This window comes from Cryptomeria japonica, chromosome 3 (genome assembly GCF_030272615.1).
Source record: "Cryptomeria japonica chromosome 3, Sugi_1.0, whole genome shotgun sequence".
In the NCBI taxonomy this organism is placed as follows: domain Eukaryota; kingdom Viridiplantae; phylum Streptophyta; class Pinopsida; order Cupressales; family Cupressaceae; genus Cryptomeria; species Cryptomeria japonica.
Window position 1 is genome coordinate 328,761,139 of NC_081407.1, and position 16,091 is coordinate 328,777,229.

The 16,091-nt window shown below is 34.8% G+C and overlaps 1 protein-coding gene across 1 annotated transcript; it reads left to right on the forward strand.

Annotated features, from left to right (window-relative positions):
• Positions 1–15,668: 15,668 nt before the first annotated feature.
• On the forward strand, positions 15,669–16,004 carry LOC131038370 (uncharacterized). The gene has a single exon (XM_057970783.2). The coding sequence runs from the start codon at positions 15,669–15,671 to the stop codon at positions 16,002–16,004; it is 336 nt and encodes a 111-aa protein (XP_057826766.2).
• Positions 16,005–16,091: the final 87 nt, after the last annotated feature.

A 16,091-nucleotide genomic window follows, 5' to 3' on the forward strand; every position in this document is an offset into this window, starting at 1 on the left:
AACCGGAATCCATTGAATCAATCTCCCAGATCTTACTCAAGCAGTTAAGCTTCCTCAGAGGCACTAGGATCTGATACCAATTGGTAGAATCAGAGATCATTGAGAGGGGGGGTGGTGAATCAGTGATCTACATAAAATTGAAACCACAAACTTATTCTTTATCCACCAGTTAGCAATGCATAACAGATAGGAACATAAGCATACAATAATAAACACACAAATCCACAACACTAGAATTTTTATGTGGAAACCCAGAAAGGGAAAAACCACTATGGGGTGGAACCCACAATATTCATATACTATGGCCAGCGGTACATAAATATCACATAGATGGGAATGCACTTGCATTGAGGCTCACTGCTCAAATTAAGTTGCCCAGAGGGCTACAACCCTCAAGGAAGTCTCATTGACTTAAAATTTGTTTACAATGAAATGAGCTCTTAAACAAAATTAGACTATGCAAAGATGACTTCCGATTAGGCTCTGAATCTCTGACTGTCTCTATTTTTTTAAATACTATGTCTTTGTCCCAGTCAGCTACTGATTGGTCTGATAGAAAAATGCACTCAGTTGCACCAAAACGGATCACCACACACACATCATACCGAAAATCAATTGCCAAAATGATCTTATATATCCGGTCTTACCACAAAAAATCTCCTTCAAGTCGGCTTCAATAAGTATAACATGTAGATCAAGTCAGCTTCAATCACGAACATTTAACATAGCTCCAGATAAACTGATTATAACCACATGCTTCCTAAAGATCTTCCATATCATTGAGATCACAAAAATAATCATCAAAAACACTGTAAGCACTAGAGATCACTCTGGATCAAAGCATTACTAAAATACCTTGTTTTACCCTGTTTCACCGATTACCTCCATCTTCCGGATAAACTACATCACAACTGTCGGATTGAGCCACCATGAAGAGTTGCCATCAATGACAACCCTAAACAAATAATCAACCACTAGAAGTCTCCTGAAATCACCAGATGAGTATCAATTGCCAACAATAAGGACCTAAAATGGATGGAAGGTATGAAGGGGAAGGCGAATGTTTGGAATTAGGTTTGGTTGGGATACCAACGTCTTGAGAAATATCATTGAGGCCATGACCATTAATATTTTCTTTGATATAGCATGTTTATTGCTTGTGAATGTCTACCCCTTTGCCTTTACAAATATTTTGACCTGTAGGACACTCTTTGTTTTGGGAAAAAGACGTGAGTCCATTATGAGGTGGATATGATATGAGAGAAATAATGAGATCATGAAGTGGATCAAACTGGACCAAAGGGGATGCATGAACATCTTGCGCCAACATGTTAGACTCATGAGGGGGATCGAGATCAATGACAGGCTCTTAATGAGATGGAATGGGAGGAATAATGTGACCTTCAAAAGAAATGAGATCTTTGAGTGTATATGGAGGTTTAGGGCACGGAGATGGAGGAACAAATGAATCTTGTGGAGGATTTAAAGGGATGATAGGGTCTTGACAAGGAGGAAGATCATTGGATTTCTCTTTAAAAGTGCTATGCTCTTGACTTTCAATGGAATCATCGAAAGGATTGAGGGGATATCTTGACCTTTCTCAAGGAGCGGAGTGTCAACAGGACTTTGGATAGGATGGACAAGGATAGAGGGACCATCAAAGGAAATGAGATCGTAGTCAACGGATGGATGGCATTGTTCATTCTTGGTTTCTCGATCTTGATCTTCATGCTTTGAGTCATCCTCTTGACATGGGATTGAACTTTGAACACACATGGGGGATTTTGGAAAGGATAGTATGGATTTCTGTTGCAGACAACCCTTGGGAGGATGCATTATTTGACGTATCATTTGGACGCAATGGTGGAAATTTCTCTCGTGAAGCTTTAGGAGATGATACGAGAGGTTCTTGCGAAGCTTCAAAAGGTGTAGGAATAGAGGCCACTGGAAATTCGATTTGTTCATGCATGAGTGATCCATTGCTAGACATAGGTGTGCAATTTTGATCTTTCTCAGAAAAATCACTTAGGACTCTCTTTAAGAGCTTTGTAATAGAGCCATTTTTCTTTGGATAAGAATTTGAATCCTTGCGAGTTTTTGACATGGTTAGGTTTGGATTTTGGACTTGTTTGAAGGTGATTTGGTTTTGGTTTGACGTTACATTTTGATTTTGGATTGGGTGTTGCTTGAATTGGTCTGACATGTTTGAAATTTGTCTTGGTGTGAGTTGCAAGTTTTGTTTTTGAACTTTTAGTTGTAGTTGTTGATATTGATTTGTTAATTGATATTGTTGTTGTTAATCCATAGTTGGTTGAACAAATTGTTGATATTGTGTGTTTGGTTGAGCATATTGTTGAAATTGCACCATTGATTGTGTTGGTTGGATGTTTTGGACTTTTGGTTGTGTTGGTTGAAAATGTTGGATATGTTGAACCATTGGTTGTGTTGGTTAAATATATTGGACCATTGATTGTTGGATCATTGGTTGTTGTTGGATAATTGGTTGTTGATGGATGATTGAATGTTGTTGGATGACTGGTTGTCGTTGGATCATTGGTTGTTGATTCGTGATTTGATTAAATGAAATTTGATCAAATGAAGTCTAACTTGGGACTTGGTTGAAATTTATGTTTGTTGCTTGAAATTGTTTCACTGTGTCTATTTGTGCAAGGAGAGCCGATATGTTTGATTGTTCGATAGGAGCTTTTACATCAATTGGCTCAATATTTGGATTTGGGTCTAGAAATTTTTGAAACATTTTGGACATTTGTGATCTATTATTCTCATGGTTTTTCACTTTTTGTTCCAAGATCTCTTTTTCTCAAGCTAGTTTCTCTTCTAGATTTTGTATTTGGATACATGTTTCATCGCAAAATGTTTGATCAATATTGCCTTGTTGTTGGGTTGGATAGAATTGTGAATGCCTTGGATTAAGACTTGATTGCATTATGTTATTCATTGGTCCAATCATCGGTTGATGTGTCAAACTTAGTTGCATCATAAAAGCTTGGAACCTTGTTTCAATAGACATGTCACTATGCAATGCAATATTTTTGGGATTTGGGATTTTAAGAATGATGTATGTGACTAATGCAACCTAGATGATTAACAATGCAACTTATATTTTTGGTCTTTTTGAATTTTTGGAGTGATGATGGTATGCAACTAAATGCAGTCTTAGGGAATGATCTTGTAATCTAGGACAAGAATGCAATCTATGTTTTTTGTTGTTTTTGAGGTTTGGACAAACTCTTGGAATGCAAACCTAAAGATTCGACCCTTAGGAAATTGAAACGGAGCCAAGACCTTAATTGACAAAAGGATAAAGGACAAAATGACAATAGGACAAATGACAATGCCACACCTATACGCTTGGATTCTAAGCTAGGTTTGACAAAATGATGTTGACAATTTTCAGTGTCTACAATACTTATATGTGCTATTCCATTATTCTTTAACTATTTTGGTGATTTTAAGATTTGTGGGTCTTAATATGATAAGTGTTTATGGGTTTGCATGTGTGTCACATGAAACGATGGTTTTGTAGGTTTTACACGGTTCATCAAAACTTGAGGTTTTGTTGATCTATAGATAGGCTATTTTTCATATTATGATTCTTTGGGGATATTTTTTGATGCAAAATAGTTGTTATTCTGCATGTATGCTTCATGCATGATATGAGGAGGTATATAAATTTCTCAATGAGGAAATGTTTTGTCACTGATTATTTATGGGTTGTGAGGTTGGTATAATATTGTATATTTTAAAAGCTTATGGACAACCTATTTCCTTTGAAGGTTTTGCATTATTCTTATTCTACTAAAAAGTGTGTGTTTGTGTAGATATGGAGTACTCTGTCACATCCCACACAGTTGGTGACTAGGAAATTGGAAATAAGTAAAATGTAATAGTCAAAGTAACCAACCTATTGGAGTATGGGTTGCACGTGGCCTTCTTGTACTACCATTAAATTGGAGAGGATGAGAGGAATGGGCACCATGTATCTTATTATAATAAATAAACTGGACGCTACTGTTGAAAAGAAATGTTAGAGGAAGAGCAAAATTTTATGATATTTCTCAACATTCTTCCCGCCTTCACCATGATGAGACCTATCACATGGGTTATGGAATGTCATCCATGAGTAAAGGAGAAAATAGGGAGAATCAAAGGGATAAGGTTGGGGTCCCATGGAGGGGGGCTTCCTAAAAAATAGAGCTGGAGTTGTTGAGATTTTTTAGGAATTTTTTTAAGCTCGCGGTCTCATGGATTTTGTTTTGCCCTTCAACTTAAAAATTTGAGTTCCTAAATTTAAGGATGTCATGAACTTTGTAGTGCAGATCAACTTAAGTTTAAACTCCTAAATTTAGGTAAATTGGTGGTAAATAAATTTAGTTTCTTTTATAAAATTTATATGATTGACAAATGACATAATATATTCCTAAGCTGGAGCAATTTCTAGCCCCACCCCATTTTCACCAGCTTAGATTTTGAAGCCTAAAAAGTAGGGGCTCTATTTTTTAGGAAAAGATTCCAAATAATCATGTAGCCAGAAATTTTTTTCTTTTCATAAGACCCCCTCTTTTTTAAAAATAGAGCTTAAGCCCCCTCCATAGAACCCCTGCCTAAGAACAAAGAAATTTTAAATAAATATACAATTTACAGGTCTGAATCCAAAATGCACAACCTTCAATTGCCTCCTCCTTGTCTGCGCTGCCAGTAAAGCTCGCAATATTAGTACGGATGTCCATCCAAGAATAAGGGATAGAGGAAGTTGTGGCTCATTTGGAGTCAATTTTTAGAGTGAGGAACACAATTTCAAGGCAACAGCCTTTAAACTGCAATCTACAATGGAGGAAAAAAGAAAGAAAGACGGGATATAGGGAAGGCATAAATAGGGGTGATGGGGGTTGACACAAGTTGTAGTAGAAGTGTTTAGATGCTGGACAGGTGACGATTGGAAGATTTCATCATACACAATTCATCTTGAATAGTAACTTACCTGTTTCCCCTTCCTCTATGAGCCTCTTAGTGATTTTAGCTGCTCAAATGAGGTTTAATTTGTCATAGATTTACACCCATCCTATTCTCAAGTTTTGATGATGTCCATTCCTATTTATCTATCCCTGTTCGGTTGGAAACATTTCCCATGGGCTCTGCTCATTACCTTTTGTGTCAATACGGGGCTTAAATAAAGCATAAAGCAAGGATATTATAATCATCTGTTTGGGAGTTTGTAAGTTTGACAAAGAAAATTAACCAGCTTTTCCATGTATTCTATTTGTATATGTTGTATTGACATTTTGGTTGTATTTGTGAAATCTTAAACTTGAGACCCTTTGATTAAGACTCGTGAGTATTATGCTTATTAGATTGATACAAAGCAGTCTTGGATCAAAACATCTCTTTCTCCTACACCAAAGGACCTTATGGATTCATCTGCCAACCATTGATAAATTAATATTTTGATCACTAATAGGCCGATTTAAACATGGATTGGTGGTTGAGATGCCAACGATATAGATTTATTTCTCTATTAGCTCATTTCAGGTTGCAAGTAATAGAACTATGGGAAAACTTAATTGGTAAAAGACATATTGCTTTGAAGTCAAAGGCAAGTTGATAGTCAATTAAAGAAGCTGATATTTAATGTTTGCTCCCAAATTGTTGAATTGATACATTTTAAGTCCTTATTACACAAATTTGTATTGTGTAAGATTCCAAGACATACTTTATTTTAAGTACTTGAAAGCCCCTCTATTTTCTTATGACTGCTCATCTCAACATATTGTATGCAAAGGGATCCCTTATGTCAGGATGGGTAAATAAACCTTGTGTAACCAGGAATGAAGAAATGAGTCTAAACACTTCGTTTCAAATGAATAAAGATTAAACAACTAGATAGGAATTGCATGGTGATAATTACTATTAACTTAGCTGCAATTATACCATCTTCCATAATAACTTGTAACCCTCAGTGTTTTGCTAGTTTTGATATAAGGTTTAGGACAGTGACATTCATTAGTAAGTTGCTTATTGTAAATTATTGAGGTTATATTTAATAGAAATGACAAGAACAAACATTATTTTAATTGTAATATATACTATTATAAGAATATGTAGTCACGACATAGGATAAATGAAATCTAAAGATTGAGAATATTAATATTACTAAATGTTTGTGTTATTGAATTGGGTTCATGAATTCATGTTATTGTCTAATATTATTGCTGATTTATATAACAATCTCCTTGCACTCTATAGACATTAACAATGTGATGATACCATGTTGTATTATTATAATCATATCATAATGATCACTTGGCGGACATGTGACTAGACTTTACCTTGTGGGAAAAGTAAAGTTTACTTCTAGTTGGAGGCACAAACTAAATATGATTATCACAATTAGGATAAAAGTCCTATATTCTTCTTGGAGATTCACTTCTAGAAGCTAAGGGTTATTCATCCTATTATATTATTGTGCTATTGAGAAATATAATGATGTAGGGGTAAGATATTTTACATTATCATTGTTAATTGCATATTGATATCTATTACCAATATGAGAGGATATGAGAGGATTAGAAACCACATTCGTTATCTCTATGCTTGGTAGTGTAAGCATTGAAATTTGGAATGATATATCAAGTCTTGTCATTTGCTCATGTCTATGCATTAAGTGAGAAAATATAAACTATATATGTAAGAAACATATTATTACATGTAGGGTGTGATTTGCAAATTTATACCTTATAAGGTGAATAGGAATTAACTATTTTACTATTTTGACAAGTGGGGTATTCATGAGTAAATCTTTAGAACTAATGCCCTCATGCAGATATTTTTAAATTTGGTATCATTGAATTACTTGAAGCATATTTGAATGAATCTTAAAGTGAATCTTCATGGTACAAGTTTCCCTAGACATTAAGGTACTATTATATATAAGTAAGATTCATTATCCTATATTGAATATGAGAACACATGACTATGGGAATTGGTCTAGAACACTCTTGTTACTTGAAGGTTTAACAAATAAGTATATCCTCTGTAAGATGGAACTTTTGTGGAGATTAACTTATGTAATGGACATTCTATTATAGTGTTAATAGGTGTAATACATTCCTTAATGTCAATTTATTCCCCTTGCCTAATGCAATAATAAGAAATGCTATATAATTTTAGAGCAGTATTTGGGCATTGAGGTAAATGTGACAAATAAATATTACAAATTGGAAAATTCTTAGACAATAATGTTGGTCAACTAAGAAAGAGACATTGTGCACATGTCCTTAATACTATTATATCCTTGATTTCTATTGTGTGCAATAAATTAGACAAAAGGTATGTTATACTTGACCCTCAAGTGGAAGTCTTTGATGTTATGAATGGTAATGAGGTGATGGAGTTTATATATATTTGTGTGTATTTATGACTAAAACTCAAGACTATTTAATGACATCATAATATTGATAAGATAATAGTCATTTATATTAGTATCAATAATATTAGCATTGTATCCACTTGAGAAATATGATTAGTGTAAGAAACCAATTTAATATTATAGGGTTGTTTATCTCTACCCCAATCATATTGTATACATGATACCACATTCTAAGCTTAAATATAACCTTATGTTATAAATTATGCAGTATTATCATTAGGGTACCAAATGTGGCATTATATCCTCTGTAGGTATTTGTATGGGTTGGGATCCACATTGAATTGGAGAAGAATAATTGTGGTGAGGTCTAGGTAGAAATCTTGATGCTCAGAAAATAAGTGTTTTAGTTTAGGTTTGCAAAATTGAGAATGGTGTTAGAATTTCTTGCTTGTCAGTAAGTCCTATTAACTATTGGCAATCATTTAAGGGAACCTTATTGAAGTAAGATATAAATATTCATAAAATCTTGGTTATGGAAACTTGTATAAGTGTCCTTGAGAAACCTTGTAACGGTAACTACATATGACTTTGACTCGTTTGGAAGCAAGAACATAGGTGGTCCTTGGGAAAAGGATGCCTCTGTGACCTCAAGTCCATAGGGGGAGGGTCTAGCCAGATAACTCTAAAGTTATGGGGTTGTTCAAATTGGTTAGACCTTCTCTCTTCATTAGGCTTCAAAATGAGGCCGAAGTGGGTATTAGATGGTTATGAAAGAGATACAAAAACTTGATAACTTGTATTTAATGCATAATGGTTTTGAATAACGAGCTAAATGAAGTGAAGGGGTTGACTATCTTATATTTAGTTTGTTTATCTATTGAGTAGAGGTCATCTTATGTTGGATCCAAGTGATTGTATGAGCTTGTGAAATTTAATCCTAGACCTATAAGAATTTGTGTATGCCCCTAGATAGTCAATTATGATCTACTCATTTTGAATTAGTAACTTCTCTTTCAGTTATAGTGCTAAGGTAGGTACATGTGTTGACTTTTACGACATTGGATGGAGAGAGGACCCTACGAGGGCACATATAGAGGATTGTATTCGTCTAACATGTAGAATAGTCCTCTCTATTTGAGGTGATCATCGAAGGATAAATCCTATGACCCACTTAAGAAAAGCTTATTCGCTTGAGATTGATAATAGTCAAGGAGTGTACTATGCTAGTAGACTATCAGTCGTACCACCTAGTAAGGGAATGGTTATTGCCAGTTGCATGTAGGCAAGGGATACCCTGCATTTGTCTAGGGTATTGGATGGATTATGCTAGGAGCCTGTGGGCCTAGAAGCGAGTTGCATACCAATGATGGATGTCCTTGTTGCTTAGTCATCTGATGGACTATAGGGAAGATAATATTCTAGTGAAGAATAGGTAAGTAATAATTAGACCAACCTCCTATTATAATTTTGGGCATATTTGATGTGTAAATGGTAAACTTGACCTTGTTGGGATGAAGAAAAATACTTAATTTAGTATGGGATGCACTGAATCATGTTCCCACTTGCTTGATGGTGCAAAAGACTAGGGAAAGGAATGTGACCAATGGTGTAGTGTGCAATACATCGACATTTCTTTTAACTGGGATGCACTATGGGGTAGTGATAGTTGGCCATTGTGGATGTGTTAGTCTCTCATTGGGTAAACATTATTAACTATGTAACTGGCACACAATTGAGCTAGCCACTGAGTATATGTGACGTATGGTAGATCTAGTCACTATTTATATGTGACATGTATGGGCCAATCATCTTGTGACGTTCGCTTGAATCAATCTCTATGGAATTTAGGGAATTATGAAAGGATATGACCCTTGAGTAATTGTGTATGTTTATACACTACTTGATGACGATTAGTTACTACTACATTATGATTGTACTAATTTTAATAAATGGCCCTAGTTTAAAGAGAGATTAAAGATCTCATACGAGAGGAGAGAATGAACTAACTTCAACCTTCAAGGGAAAAATTAAAAACCTCTAACTTCTCTCAAAGGGATATGTAGGCAAGGTCACCAACAATGAACACTCAAGGCATTGGTCTAGGTCTAATGGGGATCTTGAACTCAAGACCTTACCAACTTTGAGTGCAACCATAAATGGTGGTGTAGAGTTGTCACCATGATGGTGATTGAAAAAACTAAGTCAACACTTCTAAAATAAATCAAGAAGCTCGGTCAATTAAGTTGGTAATATTACTTCTTTTTTTTTAAAGTAGCAACCAAGGGAAATTGTTACATATTCTCAGTAGATCCATACTTGCACATAGATGGTTTTGTAGGTTTTGCATGCCAATTAAAATATGTGGTTTGTAGATCTACAAAAAATATTATGTTTAGACTTTTAGAGCTTTCTGGATGAGGACAAGTTTTAGATTTGTAAGAATACTTTTTAGTTCCTCGACTATGGTGCTTAGTTGAGGATTTATTTGGAAAATTATATTTGTTGGCGATCTAGTGTTTGAGTCTTATAATCGACATGTTATCTTCTTTGATATCTCAGTTTTGCATGTTACTAATGTGATGATGAGTTTGCATGTTGTAGTGTTTGGATCTACGAGTTATGTTGTTATGTAGGTAGGCCACTCATTTAATTGTAGTGGGATGACTCGGATGTCAACTAACTATATCCACCAGGTTTGATTCAGTGTTGATTCAAACTTTGTAAGTTGGCCTTGTCTATGGTCCTTTTTACATTTGTAAGGTATTTTGGAATGGGAGGATGGATGTTTTTTGAGTACGTGGATAGTTAGTTGTTGGGACTTGTAGAATGTTGTTTACTTGGAGATCTTGGTTCTATTTATTGTTGATGTTGCAAGTTTTGACTATGCTATAATCATGGATGATCTTCATTTAGGAGATGGTTATCATGATGCCATATGTACTCAATATCATGGTTCAATGAGATTTGTTGGTAGTGACACCATTGGATGGTGGATGTGTTTAACATTTGTTGTTATTAATGTCAAAGGGTGATTTCAAAGGAATGTCAAAGAAGAGTCAAAATTTTGTAGTCATATATTTCAAGGTATTCAGAGGAATGTGAATTACTTGCCATGCCATGTCACATGCATCTAAGCTACATTTTGAATTGTGGTAGCACTTTGGATTGATATGATAGTAAAATAAGTTGGATTGTATTTGTAATATCTTTGTGTATCATGTCCAGTTGGTAGAGGTGATCGAGAAGTGTTATACAAAGTTGTACAAGGCAAGCTACCTAGATAGTGAGCTTGTAGTGATAGTTTTTTTTAATTAATATTCATTCATATTTGAGAGTTATCATCTATGTTTTGAAAGGAGTATAGAAACATGTTTTTATCATATACCCAAGTTTCTAGAGTTGGTGTTCTTCATATAAGAAGTTTGAAGTGATAGAAGAGTCATTGTGACTGTTTGTCAAGTATGTAGCAATTCTAGATTGATGTGGAAACAACATGTAGAATGTGCCTTCTAGAGGTAGCATGTGAATGACCATTGGAACTAGATAGTGTTACATGGGGAAGCGCATAGAATGTTCTATCTTCTAGAGTAGCATGCAAGCTATCAAACCTAGCCAGTAACACATTTCATTAAGGCTAATTTATGTGACCAACTTGTAGATGTATTAATTCTATTCTAGGCCAATATATGAGTTTAATTGAAATCGTAATGCATATATATAGGGTTCTAGGATCTATCCTAGAAAGTTGGTAATCTATGTGAATGTACATGAATGTACAAGTATTTGTCATATAATAATTGTAGAAAAGTCGAATGTAAGCATTGTAAGTTGCATTCCAATCATTGTGAGAGTTTATTAAAAGATTAATTGCTATATGGGAGAGTTCTCTAAAGGAAGATGAGATCAACTGTAAGTTAAGTGTTGATATTGAAGATCCTCAATTCATATATTTGTTATTGTTGAGGTTGAATTCCTAGTTACTGAGTTAATGCTTAGATCCAAAAAAGAGATTTTGTGTCTCCAGTAGGTTGGTGCCTGCATATACAATATGAGATTGGTGTCTCCAATAGATTGGTACCTAATTCATCATTGTAAGTTGATTCATTATTTTGTGAGGTTGGATTTGGGAAGTAGACCCAAGTAGCTGCTTTTAACATGGTTTTCCTATCTTGGGTTTCCATGTATATCTAGTGTTCATGTGTTTTTCAATTGCTACATCATTAAGGAAATTTTTTTGGGTTGCTTTGATGTATAAAGGTTCATACTTGGAGAGGTATTTAATGGTAATTAGTGTTTAATTAAGTTGAGAATTGATATATATACTAACTCGCCCCCCTCTCAGTATATTGTGTGCCCTTCAATTGTTGGAACATGTCTATCATCTGCTCTAAGGATTTGTGACATGGTTTAATAGCCTCTTGTGAGGTTCTTAATTGGAATGGTAGTAGTTTTTCAAACAAGTACATCTTTTGAGAGAAACAAGTTCTAGCTCAACTCCATTCAATCTGTATCAGAGCTAAGTTCCTTGGAGAAAGCTTAACATCGTGAGGTAGATATAGGATGACATACTTAGTTGCCTTAGAAGGTTTTTCTTCAAATCACGTTCCACTTTCTATGGAACTAAGTATGATTTTTGTAATGAAAGGATGGAATCCTATTTTATGGGTCTAGGATATGAGGTTTGCCAATCAATTTTAGATGGATATGAAATTCTAGAAATTCCCCCAATAGATAAGGGTGGGAAGAAACCTTACGAGAATAATGCTAGAGAAAGGAATGTTATTATATGTAGTTTAGCTAACTTTGAGTATATGGAAGTTATGCATTGCAAGACATTGAAGGAGATATGGGTCAAATTAAACACTATCTATGAAGGATATGAGAAATTTTAGGAAGCAAATCTTTAGACATGTAGAGCTCAATTTGAAAGCCCCAAAATAAAAGACAATAAGAATAGTGTTTCTTTTACACTTTAGGTTGATGAGATAGTCAGCTCTATTAGAGGATTTGGTGAAGAACTAAAGGAGATGGTGATTGTAAAGATTCTAAGATTTCTAACATCAAGATTTGATCTTAAGGTGGCTACAATTGAAAAAGCTAAAGATCTATAAAAATTAACTATGGGCGAGTTACGTGAATCCTTGAATGCTTATGAAATGTTATTTGAAAATAAAAAACCCTCAAGGAAGGAGGATGCTTTCAAAGAATCCAAGAATCCAAAAGATTCATGAAAAGTTGAATCCAAAGGATCCAAACATTGTGAGGAGACAATAGAGAGATTAAGTCCATGGCCTATCTCCAACCAGAAGAACCACATCCCCAATAGAGGTATAAAGATGTCAATGTTGTTTAAAATGCAAGCAAAGGTAGAATGACCCATGAAGGAAGTGGTATCATCAACCTTCAAGAAGCGACCAATAGAGTTGTCAATGGCCTCATAACAAGAATGCTCCCAAAAATGAATAGGAAGATTGGGAAGATGAACCCACATCAGACACACATTGAGCGGTTCAATAAGAGGATTAAAAGAAGTTGTCTAGGGTTTGACCGAGAGAGAATTAACTCCCCAAACCCACAGCTTGCTCGACACCTAGAAAGCTTGGAATTTGACAATCTATATAGTTTTTTTTCAGTTTTAGACTGTATATGACGACGTAAAAAATTATTGGACCGTATGCATTAAAATGCTATTTTTTCCTAAAACCGTATATATGACATTTCAAATTATTAATAAACCGTAAAAATTATAATAGGTAATATATATTATATAGTATTATAATTTATAATATTGATATACAATATTTAAGAATGTTTATTATTAAAATACAAATTTATTTAGAATATTTTGAAATGGTAGGATATAATTTTTTCTAATTTTATATATTTTAATATGATTTTTTCAAATAGTATTTATTTTCTTATATGAATTGAAAAACTTAGTTTATTTTTTAAATTATTTTTAATAAGATTGTCTAAAATATCAATTTAGAAACTTGTCATAATTGAAATGATAGGATATAATTGTTTCCACTTTTTAAAATATTTTAATATAAATTTTTTGAATAGTTTCAATTTTTATATAAACAAGTATTTTGGGCCAGATATATTAAATTTCCACAGTTCATGATGAATATTGTGATATGCTTCTAGATTGCGTGTACTTTATTTGCATCAACATTTTGGGTCAAATTCCCTGATCATCATCATGATGAGAGAGCAACATTTAGAAACTTAGTAAATTTAAGATGTTTGCATATATTACTAATCTATCATTGTATTCTAAATTTTTACATTCTTTTTATCTATATAAGAAATTTATATGTGTCTACGATATGAATAACGAAAGGACAAGGATAGTCAATTCTTTTCAAGAAACAACATCTACATTTTATTGTAGCTTCAATCTTCTGCTTGCTTGTAGGTGAAGCTTAAGGTATATACTTTGTAGTTCATGCAATTATGTTCTAATTCTTTTTATTTATCAATAAAATCTATGTTTGCAATTGTACTTTATTGATACAGGTTTAAAAGTCACTTTAATTATCATCTTTGCGAGAGAAAATAATATATTTAATACTTTGTCTAAAACGTCATGCTGAATCATTTAGGCATGCTTTGGATACCTACCTCGCTGCTTTGGGATAGAAGATCAATGAGCAGAAGTCTTCTATTTTCTTTCATAATACTCCTCTAGCTATTCAAAGGCAGATTGCTACTATTTTGAGTTTTCAGATTGGATATCTTCCCTTTATCTACCTGGCTATTCCTCTTGCGGTTGGTAGACAACCCAGATCTTCCTGGTAGATTTTGTGGGATAAGCTATGTAAGAAGGTGACTGATTGGACATATCGTTGGCTATCTTATGCTACTAGAGTGACTCTTCTTCAATCTGTTATTCAGGCTCTTCATATTTATAGGTGTTTTGTTCAGGTTGCCCCTTTGTATTTCTTTAAGGAATTTGATGCTCTCTAGCAACAATTTCTTTGGAGTGGGAACTTGTTGTCTTCTAAGTGGAGCCTTGTTAAGTGAGAAACTATGTGTAGACCAAAGAAAGAGGGCGGTCTTGGATTACACTCTGCTATTTTGAATGGGCACGTTATTGCAGCTAAGTTATATTGGCTTTGGTGTACCAGTCAACATCAACTGTGGGCTCATATTCTCACCCATAAGTATCTTCCAGGGGTTATTTATTTTGATATTTCTCTTTCCTTTAGAGGGGAGGGGTTATATGGTCTAGAATACTCTGAAAATGGGGGATCGGTTGATTAAGAGCCGACTTGTTTGGATCTGTTATTCAGGGTCACAGGCTCTTTTTTGGTTGGATTCCTTGGACGGTCACCCTGTTATTCTTTCTTCTTATCCTCACCTCCAGTCCCTTGTGATATTTTTACTGTTGCAGGCTGGGACACAGTTGAGCATTATAAGGTTGCTCAAAATTGTGGGTTGGCTGTTAGTTTTAGATGGAAGCATTCTTTTGAATGGCCTCCAGGAGGGTCTGGGGAGGATAGGCGAGAGTTGGATTAGATTCTTGTTTCTCGTGCATGTAATGCCTTGGTGGGACATGATATTTTGGCTTGGGATGGCAATAATTTATCTGGAAAGTGCTCTATTTCGGTTGTATATGAGCAACTAGGCAAGCAGATATTTGGTGACACTGAGGTCCCTTGGTGGAAACATGTTTGGCACAAATTTCCGTGGCCCAAGTGTAATTTCTTCATGTGGTTGGTGGTTCAAAATCACTCTTAGGTGGGATAATTTGTGCAAGCGTGGTTTTCAGGGCTCGTCCATGTGTGTGTTGCATCGTAATAGTGAGGAGAGTGTTTCTCATCTCTTTCTTCAATGTTCTTTTTCTAGCGAGATTTGGCATCTTTGGTGGAGTGTGTGGAACAAGGCCTGTTGGCATGTCTCTTCTTTGGTTGAGTTATTTGATCATTGGGGTAGGGCCCATGTTACGACCTCTTTTCTTCAAGTTGCTTGGACTCTTGGTCCCTCCTTTATTATCTGGAATATTTGGTTGGAGAGAAACCATTGGATTTTTCAAGATATGATATTTGTGGCTCCTCACTTGTGGTGAGAAATTCTTCATTCTTTGGGAGAAATTGTTTCAGCTAAATGTGATTTATCTGAAACTGTGGATCCTAGAGACGTTGATTATTGCAATCATCTTCATCTTCTCCCTCAACAAGGCCAGGTCATGAGATCTAGATGTCGACATCCTCTTCAGAAGATAAATAGGGAAGGGTGTTGGTTCCCCCCTCCTCAAGGAGTTTTCAAACTCAACATGGATGGTTCTTCTCGAGGGAGCCCAAGTCATGTTGGTATTGGTGGAGTTGGTTGGGATAGTTCTAGCATTGTTCAATTTATCTTTTTTGTTTATCAAGGTCTTCATACTAACAATTTGATGGAGGCTCTTGCTATTTTATATGTTGTGGAACGAGGTTCTCAGCTTGGGTGGAGAAGGATAATTTGTGAGTCTGATTCCCAGGTGGTGGTGAATTTGAAGAATAAGAAGACTTTCAGAGATGTTAGTTGGCATTTAGCTTTGATTGTTAAACAAGTTCTCAATTTGTGTGCTTCTTTGGATTCTATTTCTTTCACTCATATTCCTAGAGAATAGAATGTAGTTGTGGATTGCTTGGCCAAATGGACCTGATCATGTGCAAAATTGGAATATTGTGTATAAGGGTCAGTTACCTCTAAATTT

Excerpts from the sequence above, each read along its gene's own strand:
- LOC131038370 (XM_057970783.2), top strand. The coding sequence starts at position 15,669 with ATGGATGGTTCTTCTCGAGGGAGCCCAAGTCATGTTGGTATTGGTGGA.